This window comes from Chanodichthys erythropterus, chromosome 11 (genome assembly GCF_024489055.1).
Source record: "Chanodichthys erythropterus isolate Z2021 chromosome 11, ASM2448905v1, whole genome shotgun sequence".
Lineage (NCBI taxonomy): Eukaryota > Metazoa > Chordata > Actinopteri > Cypriniformes > Xenocyprididae > Chanodichthys > Chanodichthys erythropterus.
In genome coordinates, this window is record NC_090231.1 from 28301332 (window position 1) to 28328806 (window position 27475).

The following is a 27475-nucleotide window of genomic DNA, read 5'->3' on the forward strand; positions in this document are numbered from 1 at the left end:
ACAGAGGAGGAGTGTCAAGACCTCTGCTTTTGGTAACCTTTGAGCCTGGTAAAATAGTGATGTAACTCAACGTCAGGACTTTGATGCATGTTGCTGTTAGAGTATTGTTAGTGTGTTAGAGAAAGACAACAACATTGACCAGCACAGAGGCAAAGGCAACTGGTAAACGGTAAGGCGCTTACTATTAACATCTCACTATTATTATTATTGACCACCTGAAGGCTTGTTTATTAATTTATTTAATTTAAACTTTGTTTTATGTTTCCTCATGTTCATGTGAAGATCTTTTTTAATAACCTACAGGAACTGCTGAAAAAATGAAGAACCTCTCATCCTCCACAGAGAAACAGAATGTGGAAGGAGTTTCTTTTGTAAGTGAGATGCCGACTGCTTATTTTACTTTTCTTCTGTAACAACATTTGTCCTGTTATGAGATATTTTTTTAATCTTGTTTTTCAATTGTTCCTTTTATTTTATGATATTTATCTCTTTGTTTTCTCCATATCTCTCTTATTGTGCAGAAACAAAGAAGAAATAGTGCTACGTGGAGACCACCAGCATCATTTTCAGTCATGAGTGCCTTTCCTGAAGGTCCTCCAGTTCTAGATTACAGGGAACCAGGACCTCCTCCTAAAAAGCACAAATACCAGCAAAGCTTGAAAACCCTCATCCCGTTCCGTTTTGGCTCACAGTAAGACAGATTTCTTAACATATTAGAAGCAAAGTGATCTGTCCAATTTATTGAGATTAAAAAAAATTGTTTTCATGATTACTAATGACGTTTTTATCATGTCATTCTAGTGACATTGCTGAAACTCCAAATGTTTGATAAATGTTATGTCTAATGTACATTTCCTTACTTTGCACAGCTCACATCCAATTGATGATGCTGGTTTCTTCTCCTTCACGTCATTTGTATGGATGACACCCATGATGTGGAGGCTCTTTAGGAACCAGTTAGATAAGGACTCTCTTTCTATCTCACCTCATGATGGAGCCCACATCAATGGAGAGAGGTATTCTTCATAATCTTTTCATTTAAATCTTAGCCTAATTCAGGTAGTCTCAGCCGAATGAGCAGCTGCAGTGTGGCATTTGGCGAACACAAAATCACTGGTTACGCTTGTTAAAGGATAAGTCCACTTTTAAATAAACTTTTCCTGATAATTTACTCACCCCCATGTCCTCCAAGATGTTACGGAATGAACGTGGCGCTAGTTTTTTTTTTTTTTTTCATAAGTAGAATAGGAAAGGCGTAGGACATACAGCGTACGCATTTTGAAGAATGCAGAATGCGGAGGTACGTTCAAGGCGATATTTTGTGTTTATAAAGCATATGCAGTTGTATTTTTTTCGAAAATGACAGATCGTTTCGCTAGATAAGACCCTTATTCCTCATCTGGTATCATTTTAAGCCCTTTGAAGCTGCACTGAAACTGTGATTTTGACCTTCAACCATCTGGAGGCTATTGAAGTCCACTATAAGGAGAATAATCCTGGAATGTTTTCATCAAAAAACTTAATTTCTTTTTGACTGACGAAAGAAAGACATGAACATCTTGGATGACATGGGGTTGAGTAAATGATCAGGAAATGTTTATTTAAAAGTGGACTAATCCTTTGAGTCGTTACTAGAATATCATACATCTGCCATGTTTCAAAATGATGATTTATGACCTATAATTTACGACCATAATTTATGGCCCCCCTGTCACTTAAGCTGACTGGTCAGTGGTTGTCAAATATGATTTATGGTCAGATTTAACTCAATGTCACAGATTGGCAGGTCATCCAGTGTCAGTTAGGTATGGATTTATAGTTAGATGTATGGGTATATTTATGCAGGGTTGGCAGATTGACATTTTTATGACATTTGTTGAATCCAGGCTATCTGGCTCCTTCCAGTCTGTTGGGGGTGAAAGTCAAATTTTCCGTTATGTTGACACCTCAGTGTCAAAATCAGTGTTTGATCAGTAGAGTATATATTAATTTAGTCAAAATATTTGAGTCAAGTCATTCAGGAATACCATTACCCCTACACCACACTGGCTATAACCATTAAAATAATATGTCTGGGCATGTTCTTTTTTAGAACAAGTATGTGTGTGTGTGTGTGTGTTGCCACCATAGAAGGATCAGTAGTACCTGAACTATAGGTTAATGTTAGTGCTTAAGACAAAGAATCAGAGACATTCATCAAGCCGAAGAGTCCTCATTCTCTACAAGAATAGGTGTTGTTTGGGGATGTTCTTTCTAGAACATCTGTATCTGTGTTTCTGGCACATTTATAGAATTAATGTTAAAAAGACAAAGAATTAAAAACATTTATTTAACTCACAGTTTGTGTGTGTGTGTGTGTGTGTGTGTGTTGCAAAAGAAGAAATACACATTTGACTTAAAAAATCTGAATTTACATTATGGTCATCAATCTTAATTCTGACACATGTTGTATGATATTCTACTGTTGTTGTCTAAGGTCTAAGATGTTTATTCTGTATCCAGGATGAGTCTGGAAGAATGTATTTGTGGGTTTCAAATAATGAAAACAGATTGTGATTTCTGTTGTGTTCAGGTTTCAGAGACTGTGGGATGAGGAAGTTGCCCGTGTGGGCTTAGAGAAGGCATCTGTTTCTGCCGTGGTCATGCGTTTTCAGAAGACAAGATTAATAGTGTCCTTCTTGGCCTCGGTCCTATTTTCTTTAGCCGTATTTGTCGGTCCGGTATGTAAAATGGTTTAGTAGTACAAAGTATCATTCATTTAAATAATGAATAAAACACATTACTTTCATGTTCCTTAAAGTGGTTTATAGTTTACATTAAAATCGATCACCTTTTTAGGGACCCACTTGGAAAAATATAGTAACATCTGTATTTCATGTATAAATACCCATTTATACTGTGTGAGAAAAATATTAAGCATGATATTATAAAGACATGTTATTTCCTTAATTAAATAATTTTATATTTTCACTGTACTAAGTAGAATAAAGTACAGTAGTCAACATTTGAAGTGGATCAAAACCTTTTTTGATTAACTTTTTTGATTAATGTTGACTACTGTAGTTCCAATTAAATTTGAAATTTAAATCAAGTGCATTATTTCTCGCGAACTATACGCATTCAGTGCTGCTTTATTTATTTATTTATTTATTTATTTATTTATTTGCCTTAGATCATGGATCTGTTTTGAATGTTACTTTTTCATTTGCTCTGTTTTCTAGTCAATTCTAGTGTATGAAATCCTGAACTACGTCGAGCAGCCTGAGGCATCCACTCTGTTGCATGGTGTTGGCGTATGTGTGGCTCTGTTCATATCTGAGTTCAGCAAGGCATATTTTGCATCGCTCCTGTGGGCTGTGAACTTGCGTACCGCTGTGAGAGTGAAGGGAGCATTCTCCATGCTTGCTTTCAAGAAAATCATCTCTCTCAGGAATCTTACCAGCATCAGTGTAGGAGAGGTAAGCTATTTAATTGTTGATTCAGCAGTGAAAATTGGCATTTTATTGTCTGTAGAATCTATTTATTGGTTACTTGATAAGGAATTAATTTGTATTTATTTACTCAAGTACTCCAGCTACTTTTTAATTACTTAAATTATATACAATACAAATAGTGTTTGTCATAAATGGTTGTGTGCATTATATCTATGTTTTGTTTCTCTACGGTGTAGACTATAAATGTGTTGACGAGTGATGGCTATCGGCTGTTTGACGCGGTCCTGTATGGAACTTTTCTGCTGTCTGTTCCGATACTGCTTATCATATGTATCATATATGCCTGCGTTATTCTGGGATACACTGCACTTATTGGAATTCTGGTCTACATGGTGTTCCTACCAATACAGGTGTGATGGTCTTGTCTGTTTTGTGTATTGCATTTTCGGTATATACATTTAATATTTACTTGTTTCAGTAATATTTTATTATTTTCCCTGTCTGTCTGTATGTGCTTGCTATAGTTCTCATTTGCCAGGCTAATTGGTGTGTTCAGAAGGCGGGCTGTAACTGTGACAGACAGACGTGTTCGCACAATGAATGAGGTTCTAAACTGCATCAAGCTCATTAAGATGTATGCGTGGGAGGAGTCTTTTGAGAAAACAATCACAGGTTATCCATCCATCCATCCATCCATCCATCCATCCATCCATCCATCCATCCATCCATCCATCCATCCATCCATCCATCCATCCATCCATCCATCCATCCATCCAATTTTACTCATGACTCTATGAGATGCTGTGTTTTCTGTCTTTTCTCTCAACAATTCTCTCCTTATTTTTTCGGATCTAGATATCAGGAAAAATGAGAAGTTGCTATTACAAAAGGCTGGTTATGTTCAGAGTTTAAACGCTTCCTTAACAACGATAGTTCCCACACTGGCAACCATCCTCACCTTCATTGCCCACACTGCACTGAAACTGCCTCTTCATCCTTCTACTGTGAGTGCAAAAAAAGGCTTATATTCTGCAAAATGGATAAGTGTACTACCATTCAAAAGTTAGGGGTGAGACATTAAATAAGAAATTTATACATTTATTACTTCTTCCTTTTTCAAATAAATGCTCTACTTTTGAAATTTCTATTCATCATGGAATCCTGAAAATGTGCATCACAGTTTCTACAAAAATGTTAAGCAGCACAACTGTTTTCAACACTGATAATAAGAAATAATAAGCAACAAATCAGCTCATTGGAATGATTTATTAAACTTCAGCTTTGCCATCACAGGAAAAAATGACTTTTTAAAATGTATTAAAATAGAAAACTGCTATTTTAAAATGTAATAATATTTCACAATATTACTGCTTTACTGTATTTTTGATCAAATAAACACAGCCTTGGTGAACGTAAGTGACTTCTTTCAAAAATATAAAAAAAGCTTACCAAACCTAAAACATTTAAATGGTAGTGTAAATGTGTAAAACTTCATTACTTATGCACTGATTGATCAATTTATTGTTTTTATTTTGTATTTGAATAATTCTGTTCAAAGTACTGTTCTGTAAAAACTTAACTGTTGTAATTCCTTACATTACGTAAACTGGCAAATGACGTATTCTCTAACCATCTGATTGTTTCCCTACAGGCGTACACTATCATCGCTGTATTTAACTGCATGAGGATATCTATGGGCTTGTTGCCATTCTCTGTTAAAGCTGTGGCTGAGGCTAAAGTGGCTCTTGCGAGACTCAAGGTTGGACACGTTCACATGTTTGTCTCAGTTTAAATCAAAATCAAAGATAATTTTCTCTCATTTATAACTCACTGTCAAAAAGTTTTCCTCCTTTCCCCCATGCATTTAGTATCTTTGGCCCCATTATCTGCTCAAATCAGGCATTAGTTTAGGACATATTGAGGAAGATGTAAATATTGTTCATACAAGTAACTTATAAAGATAAGTGTGAGGGAAATATATTTTCTCAGGATTTTACACGTGCTGTAACTTGGTAATCTGACACATGTCAGTCATGTCTTCTACAATGAATTCTTGATTCTCCTCAGCAGTACAGTGCAAATAACTGAATATTTAATGATTGCTTCTCTACAGAAGCTTATGTTGGTACAGAACCCCAAAGGTTATCTTACCCAGGATAAAAATATGGATTTGGCGCTGGTCATGGAAAAGGCCTCATTCTCTTGGAGCCTGTCAGATGACATGAACGGCACTGAAAAACCACAAGATCCCTCTCAAAGCGCCACACAGCATTCAGAGTCACAACCTTCACTCAGAAGCATCAGCTTCACTCTTTCAAAGGTGTCATATTAATATATTATAATGTGGGGTACTAAAAAATTCCAGTAGTCGATAGACAGGATGTGTTCTGACACTACAAGAGACTAATGAAACTCTCTTTTCATTTATAGGGAAGTCTGCTTGGGGTGTGTGGCAATGTTGGAAGTGGAAAAACCTCTTTGATATCAAGTATTCTTGAGCAGGTGTGGTGCCTCTGTCTTTTCTACCTACTAGCTAGACACATGATGTGATGAGGTGTGACTGTCAGTATAATCATGTATTCCTGCAGATGCATCTTGTGAGTGGGTCTGTATCAGCTAATGGAACATTAGCATATGTTTCCCAGCAAGCCTGGATATTCCACGGGACTGTAAGGGACAATATCCTCATGGGAGAACCATTTAACCAAACCAGGTAAAACTATAGAGAACAAACAAAACAGGTCAAAGAATGTGTCAACAGTTACATTTTTGTTTTTCGAAAAGTGTACTGCACAGAAAAATGATTACCAAAATTTGCAATCAAAAACAGGTAGTGCCAGAGCTTAACTTATAAACCCATAAAGTCACATTTTAAGTTTTACCGGAGGCCAAATGCCAACACCAACTCAAAGGCTACATGGTGATTGAGAGTGATAAACAGCACAAAATTGAACTAAGAAGAAAATGTACAGTCTTGTCCTAAAGCAATGAAATTACTCATGACTGCAGCCTTTCACCTTATATAATGTTATGGGTTTTTAGCTCCAATAGATCTTGATAAAGCTTTACAGCCTGATCTACATAAAAAGGTAAAAGGAAAACTTTCATGAAGATAGTGTTTTAAAAATGATCAAAACTCATATGGTCAGCATATATGTGTAATACAAATGTAGCTGATAATTATTAAAATGACAAACAATGGTAAATGTGACTGCTCTTTTAGCCTCTCTGATAGATCTAAATATTATCTAAATATTAAGCAGATTAATATCAAAGTGTAAAAAGAGTAGCTTTGTATGTAACTTGAAATTATTTCCCCATGGTAAGTATGAATTTAGTGAGCAAGGCCTCAGAATAAAACTATTTAGACACCACTAACGCATTCGTCTTGAAATGGCAAATTTCAATGTCAGTCCTATCATGCTCCTAGGAAGCTGCCCCTCACCTTTCTAATTCATTTAATCTATAAGATCCTGTTTTAGTGCCATAAAGACAGTGAACCGCTTTATGGTGTGTTTTTTATTACTTATAATGGCTTTTATTGGATGGGGTAAATTTCTGGCTCTAGACACAGTCTCAGCTGCTTTATAATTGATGTCAAATTGTTGTTGAACATTGATCCTTTGTACTGAGATGAATCGCTGCATTTAAAAAAATTTGGTTGTGTGCTTGCTGTGTTTTAGATATGCCAGCGTCATTCATGCCTGCTCTTTGAAACCTGATCTGGCAATACTTCCATATGGAGACCAGACAGAGGTCTGTTTCCACACCAACATAGAGTACTCTGATTAGATATACTAATATTATTATTGTTATTTTTTTTAATTGAACCATTAAATGTTTATAATACTAAGGAATACAATTATATAACATATGGGAATAACAAAATTACTTATGTGTGTGTGTGTGTGTGTGTGTGTGTGTGTGTGTGTGTGTGTGTGTGTGTGTCAAGATTGGAGAGCGAGGTATTAATCTTTCAGGTGGTCAGAAGCAGAGGGTCAGTTTGGCCAGGGCAGTGTATTCTAACAGAGACATTTTCCTTTTGGATGATCCTCTTTCTGCTGTCGACGCACATGTTGGGAAGCACATATTTGAAGAATGCATCAAGAAAGAGCTGAAGGGCAAATCAGTCATTCTGGTCACTCATCAACTGCAGGTAATTCACTCTAACATGAATCCATTATGTCAATTATTTTCATTATCTTTGCAGGCTTATTTTCTGTTTGAGCTGTTAGTGGAGTAACTGTTATACCAGATAACATCTATAGATATGTTATTCCCAGTACCTTCTGAAAAACTAAAAAATCAAGGAATTTAAAATTATGTTTTATTAAAAAAATTGGGAGGAGCATGTTCAGATAATCTACCCATTCAGCGCGAAGAGCCCTATAAACAAATAGCCGATTCACCTCTGTCCAATGACAGTTTTCCAGCATCCCTCCTCCACCACAACTCCTCACTTTTATTTGATCCTATCCCAGCCAGGGATACGGGGGGAGTACTCATTCCGAGCACGGAGCCCTCCCCCAGGACGGTGCCAAATACACATACCCTTTATGTATACATATACTATATGTAAGTGTGAACTCTTGAAAATGGTGTTTGTGAAAAGTCATGGACAGTAATAAAATCTTAAAAGTCATTATACTCTCTAATAAAAAGGCTTTTTTTAAAGTAATGCACAAATCAGGCCAGTATCTATAATGATATAGATTATTTAATTCAGTTCAACTCACATTTATTTGTATAGTGCTTACATATCGTTTCAAAGCAGCTTTACAGAAAATACATGTCTACATTACAGTTTAGAGTGATCTGTTATCAGAGGTGACTGTGTCCAAGTAATGTATTTCAGAAATGTATATATAGTAATCATGCAATTTTAGGCAGAAATAAATGAGCTCATTGAAGTAATTATTACAAGTTGTGAACATAATGAGTACAATATATAGAAAATTTGGCAGTGGTGCATGTTGATTGAATGAATTAAACCCGTGTCCTGTTTTCTGAGTAACATTAAGAATATCTCTATAGATTGTTGCAACACCGCCACCACGACCAATTAGACGGGCCTCGTGCTTATAACAGAAACCTGGTGGAGTAGACTCTTTAAAGGGGATGATACACGGGGCAACTTTTTGAGCAATGTTGCCGGGCAATTTTGCAGAGTAATGTTGCTTGGGCACTTTCCCATTGAGAATAGGCAACAAATTTTGATCTAAAGTATCCAGATAGAAAATTGTTGCCTATTTTCAATGGGGGGGTGCCCAAGCAACATCACTCTGGAAAATTGCCCGGCAACATTGCTTAAAAAGTTGCCCCGTGTATCATCACCTTAAGACTGTAATATTTATTTGGTTTAAGACCGGTTTCAGTAAGGCAGAATACACCAAAACTATTATCTGTGATCATTTACTTTTTCACATGCTTTATTACACAGACAGATAAAAACACAGGACAATACAGTGAAGGGAACATTGTCTGCACTTCTTTTATTTGATCCCCACATTTAACTTTGAATGATAATCAAAACAGTATAGGGGAAAAAAAGGTTAATTCAGAGAAAAGAACTAGATGAACAATAGATAACATCCCCCAACCCATAAACCCCTCAGGAGGATTAACAAGAAACTTCAATATCTATAACGATAATAATGTATGAATGTATAATAATCTTTAAAATGTACATAATAGTAATAAAAAAGGGAAAGTGCATGCAACATGTAAATATCCATCCATAAGTATACCTACATGCATTACAAACTTAATCAGAATCTAGTGAGGTCAAAGAATCAAAGAAATTTAGAATGGGGTTCCAAATTTTATAGAATTTATCAGTTGAGCCCTGGATAGCTTACTTCAGTTTTTCCAGAGAAAGGAATGACATAAGATCTTTTAACCAAGAGGTACTTGGAGGTGGGGTTGGACACTTCCAATGTAGCGAAATGCTTCTTCTAGCAATCAGGGAGGTGAAAGGACTAACATCTGCTTGTTGTTTAGTGAGAAGAGAAGAGAAAACGGACACACCAAAGATGGCAACAATAGGATATGGAAAGAGAGAGAGAGAAATATGTAAAGCCCCTGAAAGAAAGTTAAAAAAGGAAGCCCAGTATGAGGCCAGTTTATGGCAACTGAAAAATGTGTGTACATGGTCAGCTGGAGAAAAGGGATCATGTAATTTACAATATCCACTGTAAGTGTGAGCAGTCTAATGTTTAGGAGCATAAGCTTTAGAAAATGTTCTTGTTCACTAATTTTGTGATTTATTGTTTGACCTCACTGTTCGGGGAATAGACACAGTCACTATAGAATGGACTACACACTCTCTTCTATCAGTTAAGTGGTTAGAACAACAAAGACTGTGATTTGAGGTTTGACTTATTAGTCATAAGGTGCATATCATCTTGGAGATGTTGTCCAACAGAAGATTCGCTCCGATTCTGCTGGAGTGCAGGCCAAGAAAAGATTCCAATTCTTGGAACTAGATTATTGTAGTCCTGGGGCCGTATTCACAAAACATTTTATCTTACCACTAAGAGTTCTCCTAAATAGCAGTAAAAGTTCTTAGCTAAGAGTTTTCTCTTAAAACCTATTCACAAAGCTGCTGAGACAAACTTTTACTAAGGAATAGACAGAAGTCTTAAGCTAAGAGTAAGGGCGGGGTTGACCTCGTTGCTATGGAGTATACACACAGTGATTGGCTGATGTGGGAGGAGTCAGCAATTTAATAATAGAAATATTGTAGAATGAGGTGTCATATTTCCAGAATAAAATAAAGGTTTTAAACTACAAATGTTGCCCTATTCAAATAAATATTTTTTAATAAAAATGTTGCCATAATCAAAATAAAATGTTGCCATAAAGGTTTTAAAATAGGCTAAGTGTCACTAATTAAACTAGTATATACAGTTAATTGTCCACCTCTTGGATGTCTGCATCTCAAGAGATTGCAGAATTCAAACGACAAATTATGTTTTATAAACAAAGTTTGGGAGAAACACATTTGAACAGTTTTTCTAATCAGCTCGAGAGGAATATATACACAGACGAGAGTCGACTCGCCTAGTTACTTCGACAGTTTTCTGCATCCCTCCGCCACCCTGTCCCTCACTCTCGGCTGGGGATACGGAAATAACTTTGGGTTTGGGCTAAATTCCAAGCTCTGAGCCCTCTATCCCCTTGGACAGCACACCAAATACGCTTATTATATATATTTTTTTACTCTATTCAATCATTTATAAGTGTTAACTCATGAAAACCATTGCCACAGGTAATCAGACAATATTTATTTATTTGTTAATTTTTTTTTTTTTGGCATCTCATCGTAGATTCAAATCTATAAATAAAAATGTATTGTATTTATGAAGAAAAAGTTCAGCACCTAAGGCTCTATCGCTATTGCCTCAATGGTGTACAGTGTCTTTAGGTGGATTAGGACTGTTTGTGATTTGGACTTAGTAACTTAGGAGTCCTCTTGACTACTCCTATCGTTTCACAGATTTAGGAGCTACTTTTAGCGCTAAAATGCTTTGTGAAATACTCTTAGAGCAAAAATTAAAAATTAGGACTGACACGCCCATTATTTTTAAGAGTTTCTCCTAAATCGGCAAGTTAGGAGCTATCTATAGCCTTAAGATGTTTTGTGAATACGGCCCCTGATCTAAAACTTTTAAATATTAAAAAAAAAAAATAAATAAATTAAGATATTGCTCTTGTGTACACTGAAACCTGTTCGAAAAATAACTTATTAAAAATAAATATCTTAACTCTGGAGGGTTTATAAGTTGCTTTTTGTCAACAGATGTTTCTCTCCAATATTAAGGGGCCACAGTTGTTTGTGAAGTTAATGGATAACCAGTGTTCTGTAGGAATATACAATAAAACATGCATAGAATTGCACATAAAGATCATGCTGACAGTTTTCTGACGTGAACAGTAATGATTCATTTTTTATACTGTCATAACACATTTAATATATAACCTCCTCAGGTTAGGAAAAGGTTCATCTAAGCCTGCCTCACCATTATGTAAGGGCAGGAACACATTTTCTTTTATGTGCATTCACAAAATTCACCATCAGAGAAATCACATACAAACTTTTAATCACCTTCAATCACACAGCACATCTGTGTCAGTCAGTTGGTCTCAGCAGCATAGCTGCCTTTTAATGCACAACGCTACATAAAAATCTTAAAATCATAGCTTTTCACCAGTTCTAAGTTTTTTGTGTGTTCATCTGATGTTGTCTTTGCAGTATTTGGAGTTTTGTGATGAGGTGTTGCTGTTGGATAATGGGGAGATAAAGGAGGCAGGCACTCACAGTGATTTGATGAAAGCTAAAGGCCGCTATGCTCATCTTATTAACAACGTCCAGCTGGAACAGAGCAAAGTAACCACCCTCAGTTACTTTACACATGAAATAAGCCATTGAAATAATACAACTTATTTACTATGTTGACATGTATTGGTTTCCAATACTAAACTAAAACAAACAAAATCTGAGAACGGATTGTGTCGGTTGTATGTCACTGAATTTCTTCTTTATTTTCACTTTTGGATCATATAGGAAAAGGCAGAAGCTGATTCCACACATACTGAACACAATGACTCTAACCAGACCGATGCAGATAAGCCCAAAGTCAACGGCATCGAAAACCCAGGTTAGTGGTTTAATATGTTACCTATCTCATGTTAAATTTCTGCACCAAAGTCTGTAGAAACTACTTTTCTTTCATTTTGGGTTTCTTTAGGAGAACCCTATTATTTAATTATTATTTTTCATCATTAACTGCAGTGAATCTTTTATATATATTTCCTGTCATTATTATTTTATTTTGTAATAAATAAAAAGAAAAACAATCTACTCTATGCAAATATGTAATTTATTTATACATGTATTTATATAAGAAATATCTAAATTATTTAATATAATTAAATAGTAGCTGAACATAATATTAATTACATTCTAAAAGCAAAGTTTATCAAAGCAAAGTTTAAATCAAAGTTCATCATTAAGGATTTTTTGTGTGTTATATCAGCTAGATATAAAGCTGGAGAATTGTGCCAAATTTGTTTTCACATAACTCGATAGGCTTAGGTTAGGTTACAGTTTAAATATGCAGTCCTAACATCTTCTTAATATTATTAAATGTAATGATCATGCATTCATAAGCAATTCATCCTCTTAATTGTGCACTTTTGGCTAGACAAACATCTGCTAACAGACATCTCTCTTTCATCTTTCTAGCTTTTGATATGTCTGATGAGAAGCATGTAATAAATGAATTACCCAAAGACTACACAGAAATGAAAGGTAGATGTAGAAACATCTTCACAATATATAATGACATTATTATTATTATGAATATGTCCATTATGTACACACTGTATATTCAGTTTAATATGACTTGTACATTGGTGTACATGTGTGTTTCAGAGAAAAAGGATCAATTAGTAACACAGGAAGTGTCCCTTGAAGGTTCAGTTGCATGGAGGACTTACCACCAATACTGCAAAGCTGCTGGAGGTTTTTATTCTTTGTTTTAAACTTTTTTTCCTTCTCTGTCTCGCTGTCTGTACATTATAAATGCTGTAACACTGTTCCTCATTCTGTCTTTCTCTTTGCCTGTTTATATCTCTGTAGGGTATATACTGCTGGTAGTTGTTATACTTCTCTTCACTCTTCTTGTGGGATCGACTGCTTTCAGCAATTGGTGGCTCAGTTACTGGTTAGACCAGGGATCAGGGGTAAATCCCACCCCACACACACACACACACACACACACACAATCATATGCATAACTACTCATTTGACTCATGAAGATCTTACCATTACTTTTCAAACTCTCTGTGTGTTCTTGTAGAACAGTTCCAGTTCTAATCTAACAGCAAACAGTGGTAATATCTCAGAGAATCCAGACCTGCCATTCTACCAAATGATTTATGGCATTATTATTGTTGCTATGGTACTGCTGAGTATTGCAAAGGGCTACGCCTTCACTAAAATTACTCTGCGTGCTTCTTCCAAACTCCATGACACAATGTTCAAACGGGTAAGACAAATTATTAGCAGATTTACACTTCCTGAATTTATAGTTATATGGTTATAGATCATATTATTCACAATCTTTTTGACTTGAAGCCCCCTCAGTGTCCAAAATTGTTATGATATTTCCAGTATTTCTGCTGTAATTATGACAAAGCTGCTTGTTTTTTAACTTTTTTAACAGAAACTGAGAGTAAGTGTATTATTATTATTAATAATAATAATAATAATATATTTGTGATATATTAGATTAACCATGATTCATTTTGTGATTCCAGAAGTTTCAAGAACTGTACTGTTCTTTAATAAAAACAAACAATAGTTATCTTTCTTTGTTGATTTTAAATCCTTCTCATAGCACATAAACTCCCCTTTTAATGATCAAGTTTAATATGAAAGAGTTGGAATATAAGTAATGGAATATAAGCATTGTGCTACTATTTGTTTAGTAAAATGAGAACTATTTGAGAGGCATTTTGATACCATGTGACTGTATTTTTCATCAGATCCTTGGCAGCCCAATGAGTTTTTTTGACACAACTCCAACTGGCCGCCTGGTGAACCGCTTCAGTAAAGACCAAGATGAGGTTGATGCAGTTTTACCGTTCAACATGGAGAACTTTTTTCAGTTCTGTTTCATCGTTACTTTCACCCTTCTCACCGTCTGCATTGTATTCCCATACCTCCTGATTGCCGTGGCAGTTCTCGGAGTCATCTTTGCCACAATCCTATAGTAAGACACAAACATTGCACCTTAATATCCGTAATATTCAGAAGTAGATTATAAAGATTACAATCCCAGATCCACCAAACAGGATTATGTTTTAATGCCATGAATGCCATTTGTTTTTGCCCTAGTATTTTTCAAAGGAGCATTCGTCAAATGAAGAGGATGGAGAATGTGAGTCGTTCTCCCTGGATCTCTCTCACCACCTCTACCATACAGGGACTCAGCACCATCCATGCCTATGACAAAAGGAAGCAGTACATTGAACAGTAAGATATTACGGACAATATGCTTCGATCTATGACAGTATTTTAAGATATAATTTTTAATTAGAAAATATTTCAGAAAGACATACAGTGCAGGCATAGGCGCTGATTTATATTTCTGCCGGTGGGTGCCCAGTAACATGCTGTTACTTGCTGGTACATCATTATGACCCTCATGAATCATATCCTAGAATGACTCTGTAATTATCCAGCATAGTAAGCTATAGCACACAAGCAAGAGTGTTAATATTTAGACCAACAACACCATTACGAGTGTGATATTGCTTTTATGCAACAATCCAATAAAAAAGAAGTTAATATTGAAACTGAAATTGAATTGCAACACAGTTACTTTATTTTTCTCCGCCAACAAACCCAAAACAGAATGAACTGTAATGTGGTATTTCATTACTGAATGAAACTATTTTTGAACTAATCACTCGAGTCACTACTGCTGTAATGTTGTAACCTGTAAAAGTTGTAACCCAGTGCTGTTTGACCATACACGGCCAATCAGATTCAAGGACCAGAACTAACTGTTGTATCATTTTAAACAAAATTTAGGCCATAAGAACTGTGGCTTTTAAAGAGAACTCTGCACTAAAAGTCAAAAACTAATATTTTTCTCTTTACACAAAGCCAACACTAATAGCTCAGTCTAATAGCTCAGAGCCTACATTGGCTCTACATTACAGAAATGTAGCAAACATTGAATGAATTAAAATCCTCATTGTTTGTGTGTTTCCAATAACAGGTTTAAGATGCTGAGTGACACCAACTCTAATCACTTCATGTTGTTTAACTGTGGGACTCGCTGGCTGTCATTTTGGTTAGACTTCCTGTCTGCTTCTGTTACTCTAATGGTAGCACTGTTTGTAGTGCTCAGCCCCAATGAGGCCATAAACCCTGCTCTGAAGGGCCTGGCTTTATCTTACACGATACAGGTAACTCTCACACCTAGACTAAAACAGTAGGTTAACAACTGACGGTTTATCTCATGTCAAATTCAGCTGTATATCTGAGCACTTTGTGTTTATGTGATTACAGCTGACTGGAGTTCTTCAGTTTGTGGTGAGATTGTCCACCGAAGTGGAGGCAAAGTTCACCAGTGTAGAGAGACTACTGGAGTATATTACGGTAAGAGACATTAGGTTAACCTTATTGTTATCATGCATTCATATTCCATTTAGCCAGTTCAGATAATCATGAATATAGCTTTGATTTTTTCACTGCTTCATTGTGTGCTTCAGAGTTGTGTATCGGAGGGTCCACGAAGTGTCAAGGAAGCTCACATCCCCACCGAATGGCCACAGGAGGGCGCCATTACCTTTAAAAACTACAGTATGAGATACAGGGACAACACACCCATTGTCCTCAATAATCTCCACATAAAGATTAAACCAGGGGAGAAACTTGGCATTGTGGGACGCACTGGCTCTGGTGAGAGAGAACATATAATGTTTTATTCAAAGCTTAATTTTATGTTTTTAAATGTTAAGATTAATTTCCTCTAATTGTTATAAGTTCAGATTGACGTAGTGCATACTGGGTGAAATTAAGAAATGGAGTCTATATTAAAGTCATCATACTAAAGTATTCTTTAAAAATGTGGCTGCCTTCATAAACGTGCATAAAGTAGCTTGTGCTTTTCAGTAAGGTTATGTAATACGAATATTTTATGTCTGTTCTGCTTGGTTTCGTTCATTGCCGTTCTTTTCTCATTTAGGGAAGTCTTCTCTGGGTGTGGCATTGTTCCGTTTGGCAGAGCCGGCTGAGGGCACTATTTTGATAGATGATTTGGACATCTGCAAGCTGGGGCTGAAAGATCTTCGCAGCAAACTCTCCGTCATACCACAGGATCCTGTACTCTTCATCGGAACTGTCAGGTGACCTCTGACCTTCCAACTCTATTCTATTCATGATGTCATGATGATTTAATTTACACCTGTTTTATTCACAATAAGTACTTATTCTAGCAGTGAATCACTTTGTTTTTATCAGAAGATTACCTGAACTAAAATGGGCAACATCCATTGTGATATATCAAAAAGTAAAATGGCAATAATCTTTGATACTTGTTATAACCTTAAACTGTATGATTTTTTTTGTATATTGTATTTTTGTACATGTTCAAGTGTGTAGATTGAGGAATATTCACTATAGTTAAACTGAAAATTGTGACATGTATATCCAAGTGAAAAGGGTTCTTGAATGAGAAAAAAGGGCGGGGATTTGATTTTTGTCTATCGAGAATTGATTGGATCATTGTTGTTTGGTCATTTCTGTGGCCGTTTCATATGAGACAGGTTGCTGGAGGGGAATAATTGAAACTCGTCTGGCTATTAAGACCTAGTTGGATGGGACTAGTTTTCTAAATGATGTTTGAGTTACAATTCTTATCACCCGTGGTCTGTGATTTCATGTACTGATTCAGACGGGACTCTGTGTTTATTATAGAGGTAGGAGGGAGTTTTCCTTTTTATTTTTATTTTTTTTTTTTTAGACGTGGGCGTTTCAGAAGGTCATCTTGTGTGCATTACCTATGACACAAATGTTTTTTAATGTTTTTAATTTATTATAAAAACTCTATTTAAATAAACTTCACATGAGAAGTGGCTGTTTATAATAAACCCAAATTGTGAGCAGAGACATCTAAACATCTAAACATTTTAAAAAGTCTTCTGCGATTTTATTTTATTTTTTTAGTCAGATACCATCCATATTGAAATAAAATGAACGCATACAAAATATTGATGTGCAAATGGTAGCTCAGGTAGGTCAAAAAACGCTAGGAGAAGCATTAGTACAATATAATAATATTGTATAATATTATATAATATAATAAAAAAACCACAGACAGCATTGGGGATTAGATTTCTCAGAGGACTGTTGAGTTTGGCTTATTTACTGAGGTGTGAAAAAAACACGGACATGGCAGATTCATACCGGATTAAAATCACAAACTATGCCTGTAAAACACAAATTTCTCTAACGTCCTCCATGAAAATTAGGTGTTTTTTATGGTTTTAAATTTCATTACAGTTTTAGTTAACTATAATAAACCTGGAGATGTCATTGCAATGGGTGTGGAATGTTAAAGGGATAGTTCATCCAAAAATGAAAATTATCCCATGATTTACCCACCCTCAAGCCATCCTAGGTGTATATGACTATCTTCTTTCAGACAAACACATTATTAACTCCCTGGAGTCGTATGGATTACTTGTTTTATGGATGGATGCATTATTTTTGGCTTCAAAATGTGGCTCCCCCATTCATAACATTGTAAACCTTGGAGGACTAAGGATATTTTTAAAAATATATCTCTGATTGTGTTCGTCTGAAAGAAGATCATTCAAGTCATATACGAGTAAATCATGGGATAATTTTCCTTTTTGGGTGAACTAACACTTTAATGTTTGTGATCAAATATTATGAGGCCACATGTTCATTTGTTCACATGTTCAAGCCACATTTTTATAATACTGATGTGCATGGAGAAATCATTTATAATAAACTTGCAACATTCCATAAAAAAAAAATTGTCCATTTTGATTTCATGGTGACTTTAATGTGTTTGTTTGTGTGATTACTGTATACAGGTATAACCTGGACCCCTTTAACAACTACAGTGATGAGGAGCTCTGGCTGGCTTTAGAAAAGACCTACATGAAGGACACGGTAAAGACCTACTCTATACGAGGCCTGCAGGCAATACTGGATATAGTTCCCATTCAGTCGGTCACGTTCGACGTACGTCGGACAGACCGACGAATAGGAATCTCGCTAGAGAGGCCAATCTACTTCGAGTGTAACTAAACGAGCCAATGCACATTGGCATGCAATCATATGCATCAGCTGCTCGCCTCGCAGCGCGGGTATATAATGAGCAGCAGGTGCGTTGCATCTTCAGCTTTTCGTTTCGGAGCCGAACGGTGTTTGTTCCTGTTCTCTGCAAGCGAGTGTCTGCTAGAAGACGAGTCAAGCTTTTTGGTTGAACTTCTCTTTTTTTCCGAGTGCGGGCGAACAGCACAGCAGCGGGGTCGACGTCCTCTCTTTTTCTGTTTCGTTTGCCGTTTTTGAGCAAATAGCTGTTTGACAGCGTCAGAAGGCTAAAGTCCCTGAAAGAGCTTACACAAGTAGATTCGCGTCTTTTTAAAGACGACATCCTACTTGTGTTTCTGGATGCGATCGTTCCTGTCCTCACTGACGGCCACGATCACCGTTTCGCATGTCTGGGCGCGTGCTGAAATGATGTTCGTGGGTGTTCATGTTTTCATATGAGAACATGATCACGTCGACACGCCGGTCGTGACTCTTCTTTCTCCGGGAAGCTTGAGTCCCCTCTGTTGTTGGCCAGTTGCCGCTTGTGTGTAAAAGCACAGCCGCGGGTCTGCCCGACACTCTGGGAGACCGCGGAGATCAGCGAGAGCAAACCTCTCGCTCCTCTGCGTGTCGTGTACCGTCGAGCTGCCGGGCTGCAGCGCGGGTTGTCACGGCAACCCAGCGCTCGCTCGGCGCTCTAGATGCGCGGTTCCCTTGCGTAATCTCATTGTAGCGCCCTCTCTGGTGCACCAGAAGAGGTCTACTTTGCTGATATGGCTTGGGTGACATGAGGTTGAGGGGTTCCTTCGGGGAACCAACCCCCTAGGGCCCCTCCCTCTCTAGCGCATTGCAAGCTGTGCAGTTTCTGGATTGGATTGCTGGTCCTTTTCATAGGGGAACCTAGCATTTCATTCAGAGCTCCAGCTGAGGGACAGACGTCGATTGCAGCATCGGAGAGAGTGCTGTTATGCTCTGGAAATGAGGGTGACACTGCCCACTGTAATGGTGTGTGCTTATGCTGACTCAGATTCAGAGTTTACAGCCATGCTTTCCTGGGTCTTCCAGATGTGCATGGAAAACTTGGCAGTATGGGGGTATATTGGTGCCATAAATATGGAATGCCAAAGGTGCCAATCTGCATAAGTTTTTCCTCTCTCACTACCCTCTTGGATGGGGTGGCTGTACACAGACCACACCCACCCTGCATGTGAGGCCAAGGCACTCTTTTTGCATGAGGGTAGTTCTGTGCTGGGGTTGAGCTGCGCTTGTTGACTAACCGTGATCAAAGTCACGGCGCAGGCCCTCAGCCAGACGATGTCCACCTCCGTGGTCCAGAAGTGCCCCCTGGCTTACCTTGTGAGGTGTGAGAGGTTGTCAAGCTAAATGCTTTCTCAATGCTCCCATCTTACGAGGTGGCCTTTCGGTGACACTGTCGAGGACTGAGCCCAGCGGTTCTCCTCAGTTAGTAGCGGATAGGGGAGCTTCCCATGACAAACCATTGAGTTCCTCTTGGGCCGCCCCTCAGTCTGCTCGTCGCCAAGGGTGTCGTCCCCTGCAAGAAACTCCGGCCCAGCAGGCTCTGCTGTATCCATTGCGGGGAGATGACGCCTCCCGTCTCTGCAGCTGTTTAACTGGTTGGTGAGAATCACCCCTGAGACGGGCGACCCAGAGATGGGTGGGGCTGCTCTTCCACCCCTGGAGGAGGGCCAGGTGGTAAATCCTTTATTGGGTTTGTTTCTGTTCCGCCACTGACCCAAGAGGCAGCGGTACCCAAATTTTAAAGAGCAGTTCCTCCATTTCCAGGTCTGAAGAGGGTTTGGAGAGCAGTGGGAGGAGAAAAACCTCACCACTCTCATCCCCCTCTTCTGTCGCCAGCGGACAGCAGCGGGCAGCCAAAGCCTCGACTGCTCCCTCTGTCCATCCGTGGAGCCAGGTAAGTGTTGCCTAGCACACTGTGACGCCGCTTCGGGCCGCCTCACAAAGAGAGCCCCCCGAGCCGCGTCCCTGTGTTCCACCTCGCTGCCCTGCTGCGGGTACACCGGTGGTCCCTTTGGTTCTGCTTGTACGGTCTCTGCGAGCCGGGTTAGCGCTCCCCAGTCCGTCTCGCTGGCTCCTTCGGACCATCAGGGTTGGCTTGCGATTCAGTTCGCCCGGCTCCCCCCCCCCAAGTTCAGGGACGTCCTCTTCACTACAGTGAAAGATGCCGATGCCCCTGTCCTGCGTGCGGAGATCGCAGTCCTACTGGCGAAGGACGCGATAGAGCCGGTCCCTCCAGCCGATTTGAGGTCGGGGTTCTACAGCCCCTACTTCATTGTACCCAAGAAAAGCGGCGGGTTACGACCGATCTTGGACCTGCGAGTTTTGAATCGGAGCCTCCACAAGCTACCATTCAAAATGCTCACGCAGAAACGCATTTTCGAGTGCATCCGTCCCCGAGATTGGTTTGCAGCGATTGACCTGAAGGACGCGTACTTCCATGTTTCAATTCTTCCGCGACACAGGCCATTCCTGAGATTTGCGTTCGAAGGTCGAGCATATCAGTACAGAGTCCTACCCTTCGGGCTGGCCCTGTCTCCCCGCGTCTTCACGAAAGTCGTGGAGGGAGCCCTTGTTCCCATGAGAGAACAGGGTGTTCGCATTCTCAACTATCTCGACGACTGGCTCATTCTAGCACAGTCCCGGGATCAGTTGTGCAAACACAGGGATTTGGTGCTCAGACACCTCAGCCAGTTGGGGCTTCAGGTCAACTGGGAAAAGAGCAAACTCGCCCCGGTGCCGAGGATCTCTTTTCTCGGTATGGAGTTGGATTCGGTCGAGCAGATAGCACGCCTCACAGAGGAACGTGCTCGGTCAGTGTTGAACTGCCTGAATACATTCAATGGCAGGACAGCGGTCCCACTGAAGTTCTTTCAGAGGCTCCTGGGGCATATGGCGGCTGCTGCGGCTGTAACACCGCTCGGTCTGCTTCATATGAGACCGCTTCAGCACTGGCTTCACGGCCGAGTCCCGAGATGGGCGTGGCAGCGCGGCACATTCCGGGTGCCAATCACTCAAGAGTGCCGCCGAACCTTCAGTCCGTGGTCGGACCCCTTGTTTCTTCGGGCAGGAGTGCCCCTAGAACAGGTGTCCCGGCATGCTGTGGTGTTCACAGATGCTTCTGCCACCGGCTGGGGTGCCACGTAATACGGGCATGCAGTCTCAGGGGTTTGGACGGGACCCCATCTGCATTGGCACATCAATTGCCTCGAGTTGCTGGCAGTACGCCTTGCTCTGAGCCGCCTCAAAGGCCTGCTTCAGGGCAAGCATGTACTGGTCCGTATGGACAACACTGCGACCGTTGCGTACATCAACCGTCAAGGTGGTCTACGCTCCCGTCGCATGTCACAACTCGCCCGCCATCTCCTCCTGTGGAGTCGGAAGCATCTGAGGTCGCTTCGCGCCATTCATGTCTCCGGTGTGCTCAACCGTGTGGCCGACGAGCTATCACGAGCTGCGCTGCCAGGAGAGTGGCGACTCCACCCCCAGGTGGTTCAGCTATCTGGAGAGAATTCGGAGAGGCTCAGGTAGACCTGTTTGCCTCACCAGAAACCTCCCACTGCCAGTTGTTTTACTCTCTGACCGAGGGGACACTCGGGACAGATGCACTGGCTCACAGCTGGCCCCGGGGCCTGCGCAAATATGCGTTTCCCCCAGTGAGCCTACTTGCACAGACCCTGTGCAAAGTCAGGGAGGACGAGGAGCAGGTCTTGTTAGTTGCGCCTTACTGGCCCAACCGGACCTGGTTCCCAGAACTCTCACTCCTCGCGACAGCCCCTCCCTGGCCCATCCCTCTGAGGAAAGACCTTCTTTCTCAGAGACGGGGCACTCTTTGGCACCCGCGTCCAGACCTCTGGAAACTCAATGTCTGGTCCCTTGGACAGGATGCGGAGGTTCTAGGTGACTTACCCCCTGAGGTACTTAACACCATCACTTCGGCACGTGCACTGTCTACGAGACGTGCTTACGCCTCCAAAGTGGAACCTGTTCGTCGAGTGGTGCTCTTCTCGCCGGGAAGACCCCCGAACATGCTCGATCAGAGTCGTGCTTTCCTTCTTGCAGTAGGGTTGGAGCGTAGGCTGTCCCCCCTCCACCCTCAAAGTCCATACTGCTGCTATATCCGCTTACCACGACCACTTAGATGGCAAATCTGTTGGTCAGCACGACCTGGTCATCAGGTTCCTTAGGGGGGCGAGACGGTTAAATCCTTCTCGTCCCCTCTCCATACCCTCTTGGGACCTCACTCTGGTGCTGAGAGCACTTCAGATTGCTCCCTTTGAGCCTTTGCTGTCAGCAGACTTAAAGATTCTGTCTATGAAGACTTTGCTGCTGGTGGCATTGGCCTCCATCAAGAGGGTAGGGGACCTGCAGTCATTTTCGGTCGACGAATCGTGCCTGGAGTTCGGGCCGGGTGATAGCCACGTGGTACTAAGACCCCGGCCTGGCTATGTGCCCAAGGTTCCTACCACTCCCTTCAGGGACCAGGTGGTGAGCCTGCAAGCGCTGCCCTTGGAGGAGGCAGACCCAGCCCTGGCTTTACTCTGTCCAGTCCGCGCTTTGCGACTGTACATAGACAGAACCTAAAGCCTCAGGACCTCAGACCAGCTCTTGTCTGTTATGGAGGCCAGCAGAAGGGAAAGGCTGTCTCCAAGCAGAGGATGGCCCACTGGATAGTGGATGCCGTCGCCCTGGCTTACCAAGCTCAGGGTGTGCCCTGCCCGCTCAGGTTGCATGCTCACTCCACGAGAGGTGTCGCATCCTCCTGGGCGCTGGCTCGTGGCGCCTCGCTGACAGACATTTGTAGAGCTGCGGGCTGGGCGACACCTAACACGTTCGCTAGATACTATAGCCTTCGTGTCGAGCCGGTCTCCTCCCATGTTCTCGCCACAGGTCAGAGGCACGGAGAGGCCCCGGCTTAGTGTCGGCTTGCTGCGCTACATGCGCTTCTTTTCTCCAGAGAGTCCCTACAAGACAGACCCTGTCGAGTCCTCCGATATCCCTTCGGCAGCCGACGTGGCGGAGCGTCTGGCGCCAGGCCTATACTCCGTTGTATCCTTGAGAACCGGGTTTAGGCTGGGTTCCATATGTGTGACCCTACGGGGATCACATATGGTTGGTTCCACGGTTGCTCCTAAACGAAGCCCGTGTCTTTCCCTCTGGGAGAACCTACCCTTCATCGGGTTGGAGTCACCCCAGCTCTTCCATATGTAGCACAGCCCTACAGGGTTAGTCCATATGTACTTCTCCACATAACTCCTTCGGGAAAGGATGTGGCTTCCGCAGCGTTCCTTTCCCAGCGAAGGGTACGCTTTCCCAGCGTTATCCAATAGTCTCACTGAATGGGTTTTGGGGAACAGCAGTGATCGACTCTCTCTGTGTTAGCCCTGTCCCACCATCCTCAGGCAAGGGGGTTCAGGTGGCTTACAACAGAGCGCTGGAAGGGGGCAGCTCCTGTGGCGCTTTGGTAGGGATTCCTATTCGTCGGTCTGTCCGACGTACGTCGAACGTGACCGACTGAATGGGAACGTCTCGGTTACAAAGGTAACCCTCGTTCCCTGAAGGAGGGAACGGAGACGTACGTCCCGTCGCCACAGTCGCTGTACCCCGCTGATGCTGCCGCCTATCCGGTTCGGCTCCTCAGCGAAAACCTGAAGATGCAACGCACCTGCTGCTCATTATATACCCGCGCTGCGAGGCGAGCAGCTGATGCATATGATTGCATGCCAATGTGCATTGGCTCGTTTAGTTACACTCGAAGTAGATTGGCCTCTCTAGCGAGATTCCTATTCGTCGGTCTGTCCGACGTACGTCTCCGTTCCCTCCTTTAGGGAACGAGGGTTACCTTTGTAACCGAGACGTTATGAAGTACATACTTTTGTAGATCCTGTGTCAGAGGGGGTTCTCCAAACATGTTCCTCATTTTTCAAATAGTAGAAAACAGCTTGAATGTTCACATTTTTCAGCTACAGGTGTCAAAGTTAATAAACATTACCTATTTAACATTTTACCCGTTTTGTGCACTTCTACTCCTTTCACTGAATATGATAAAGTTTACTTTTTCAGGTGATCAGTAGGGTGCCATGATTTCATTGTTATTTCAACAGTCACGGTTTCTACCAGGAGCAGCTTAAGCATCATTAAGTTAATCTAGACTTTTATGTGAAGATATAATTTATTGAGAGAGCAAAAAAAAATAAAAAATTCACAATATAAGAGTGGGTATGTTACTTTGAGCTGTACTATAGTGATGAAACATAGACGTAACACCTGCTTAAATTCCTCTCAGTACTTTTCACACATAAAAATGAAAGGAGAAACAGCAATCAAATATAATAGTCATAGAGTATAAAAGAAACACTCATGCATTCAAGTCATCCGCACCTCTCTTTCTCACTCTTGCAGATTGCTAAGCTGCCAGAGAAGTTGCAGTCTCCAGTAGTGGAGAATGGAGAGAATTTCTCTGTCGGAGAGCGGCAGCTCATGTGTATGGCCAGAGCGTTGCTCCGTAATTCCAAAGTAAGAATACAAAACACACCCAGAATCCCCTCGAAAAAATTCCTTGCTCTTAAAAGAGTCTGATACAGTTGTGCTTATAGATCATTCTATTGGATGAGGCAACAGCATCTATAGACTCTGAGACTGACAGCCTGATCCAGCACACCATCAGAGATGGTTTCCAGCACTGCACTATGCTCACGATCGCCCACAGGATTAACACTGTGTTGGAGTGTGACCGCATACTCGTCATGGACCAGGGCAAGGTAATGCACTACTTTTTATATGTAAACTGACATTACAATCAACTAAATACAGTATATTACTGTCTGATAGCTTTATTTAAGTACTATATTCCCCTTATATAGCCTATACCTATAAGCCTTAACCTATAAGTGGAAGTAAGCTATTTTCTATGATTGCGCAGGCACTTCGGCTTCATTTTGCCGCTATAGGTCATTAACGGGAATGCTGTAAATGGTAAAATAATGTGCACTACAATTCAGTGTGTTTATGATTACGATAATAAATTAAATAATATGATAACAAACATAATTTTGCAGTATTAAGCAGCATAATGAGCAGTTTTTGTACAGCTAAAAAAAAATGGAAGCGGATGAGACCGGAAGCCTCGACACAATGAAGTTACAATGGCTGTGCTCGCTTTTACTTAAAGAATAAGGTGAATATAAGCCCTCTTTTATGTTTCCTCCCAGGTGGTTGAGTTTGATCCGCCACAGGACCTGAAGCAGAGACCGAACTCTCTATTTGCATCACTTCTAGCGGCAGCTAATCATGTGAACTCATGAAGGACTCGGAACCATTCTCATACTGCATGTTGTTGCAGAATTTGACAGATATATATACACAAAAGTGGTTTACGACATCTATGTACATGACTCTTACAGAATATGTGCGTGACCTCATACATCAATCTTTACATATGAGCTGTCACTAATATGATGAATACACCATAGCACATTGCCTCACTTCTTTTCAACATTACATTTATAGGTAAAAGCACATGGATTTGCACTTTTTTTTATTTGCGCTTCACATTAGTGTAATTTTTCAGAGGGCTCCGCACATTTTTGCTCATGTGCTTTATATGTCTGTCTTCATATTTTGTGATTTACAAAGCTCTTCCTGAGAGCATTTACAGACTAAGCTTTAAATGTTCACTCAGTTTGCATAGGTTCATCAGATGTATATATTTAAAATATTTATTTGATTTTTATATGTATGAAACAGATATAATATGAAAAGACAATATATGCACAGATAAACTCTAATTTCTGTCTTGTACACTTATTTTCACTTTGTATAATAAGACTATTATATAGTAGTATATTTAAAAAATGATGATTCTATAAGAATGTTCTAGGACGGTGAGTCGGTATGTGTTTCTCATCTTGGACGCTAGGTGTCTCTCTTCTCCTCCAGTACCAGAGCTTATTGGGCCACGGTTGCATCAGTGGAGACACTAACTGATGAAATGTGTTGAAATTTCAGCATCAGCGTGCATCTCAGACTGATGAGGGATTGAGGGAATTATTTTAACTCAGTGAAGAGACAGCGTGAAAGACATTAATCAGAAATCAGTGACTTTTTATTGCTTGAGTCCAATATTCTTAAGCACAACTTATCCAGTGACGCTCATGCGGCCAAAAGACGCATTATTTTGAAAATACAGACTTTCTTTCAAATACGCTTGTATTTTAAGCAGTGTTTATTTTTTATAATTTGGACCATGTAAGTACCATGAGCTGAAATTGTGTTTTTTTTAAGTTGTGTGTACACCAAGTTTCCATCGGCACTTACTGGTTTTGATTGTAATGTCATCGTGTTCTGTCAGTCTGTCATCAGGTGAGAGGATGAACTGACTTCCTGTCAGACTTTTCCCGTCATTAGCAGATTCTGTTTAAGTACAGCATTAGTCATGATTTAAACTTTGCCCGCAGGTTTACTCAAAATAACGCCTGTTCTGAGAACATGGAAACATGCACACCAATACAGAGTGTCATTCATTGCCAGAACCTGTCAGTATCGTATTAGTCATCAAATCAAATATTCCTTCACGTGATGCCCAAGTCTCACTCCCTTTAACCTGGATTCCAACCGCATGTTGAATCTTTAACCTTTAAACATTAAATTAAGGCTTTAGTTATTGCCTATAACAATACTTCATGGAGAAAAAAAAAAAAAAAAAAACCTCGACAGATAACCTAACTCTTAATGATTGTGTACAAAACTTCTTCGTATTAACCTTGAATTGTCTGGCACCCACTAGGGCGCAGTGTTGTCTGAGAAAGTGGAAAACTGCGTGCAAACTAACTTGGCATCAAAGCACATACAGTGGCCCCACTTGGACAATTAAGTCAGGCTTAAAAATGCATCAGTGTCATTACATAAGATGAGAAAATATCAAACCAAGCACCATGTCTTTTAAAGAAATATACTTTTTAAGGAAATATACCTTTTATTTTTAACAATTCATAAAACAAACATTTCATTTCAACAATAAAATTTATATAGGCTACAGTAAAATAAATATAAAACCTTTTTCAACACTTTCATGTTTTCAAACTTAGTGGAACATAGTTAATAGTTTGCAGATGCCGCTTGGTTTGATATCTTAATTGTGACT

At 40.2% G+C, this 27475-nt stretch overlaps 1 protein-coding gene across 2 annotated transcripts; it reads left to right on the top strand.

Annotated features, from left to right (window-relative positions):
• Positions 1 to 61: 61 nt before the first annotated feature.
• Positions 62 to 26634, top strand: abcc12 (ATP-binding cassette, sub-family C (CFTR/MRP), member 12). Of its 2 annotated transcripts, none has more exons than XM_067402266.1 (31): positions 62 to 169; positions 304 to 371; positions 522 to 691; positions 870 to 1016; positions 2573 to 2720; positions 3222 to 3458; positions 3671 to 3844; positions 3959 to 4106; positions 4290 to 4438; positions 5086 to 5193; positions 5548 to 5754; positions 5865 to 5936; positions 6023 to 6147; positions 7118 to 7190; positions 7387 to 7590; positions 11689 to 11823; positions 12001 to 12094; positions 12682 to 12747; positions 12871 to 12960; positions 13078 to 13181; positions 13298 to 13486; positions 13986 to 14212; positions 14338 to 14475; positions 15227 to 15416; positions 15520 to 15609; positions 15723 to 15912; positions 16199 to 16358; positions 18075 to 18153; positions 24736 to 24849; positions 24930 to 25094; positions 25545 to 26634. In XM_067402266.1, exons 2-31 carry the CDS (start codon positions 318 to 320, stop codon positions 25635 to 25637), a joined length of 4140 nt encoding a protein of 1379 aa, XP_067258367.1. In that variant the 5' UTR covers positions 62 to 169; positions 304 to 317; the 3' UTR covers positions 25638 to 26634. The 2 variants fall into 2 exon arrangements, with proteins under 2 accessions (XP_067258367.1, XP_067258368.1); XM_067402267.1 differs by having other exon boundaries at positions 104 to 169; positions 283 to 371.
• The last annotated feature ends 841 nt before the right edge of the window (positions 26635 to 27475 follow it).

Excerpts from the sequence above, each read along its gene's own strand:
- abcc12 (XM_067402266.1), top strand. The coding sequence starts at position 318 with ATGAAGAACCTCTCATCCTCCACAGAGAAACAGAATGTGGAAGGAGTT. Across the intron at positions 5,194-5,547 it reads TGGCTCTTGCGAGACTCAAG|AAGCTTATGTTGGTACAGAA; the intron begins GTTGGACACGTT and ends GCTTCTCTACAG. Across the intron at positions 25,095-25,544 it reads TCGTCATGGACCAGGGCAAG|GTGGTTGAGTTTGATCCGCC; the intron begins GTAATGCACTAC and ends GTTTCCTCCCAG.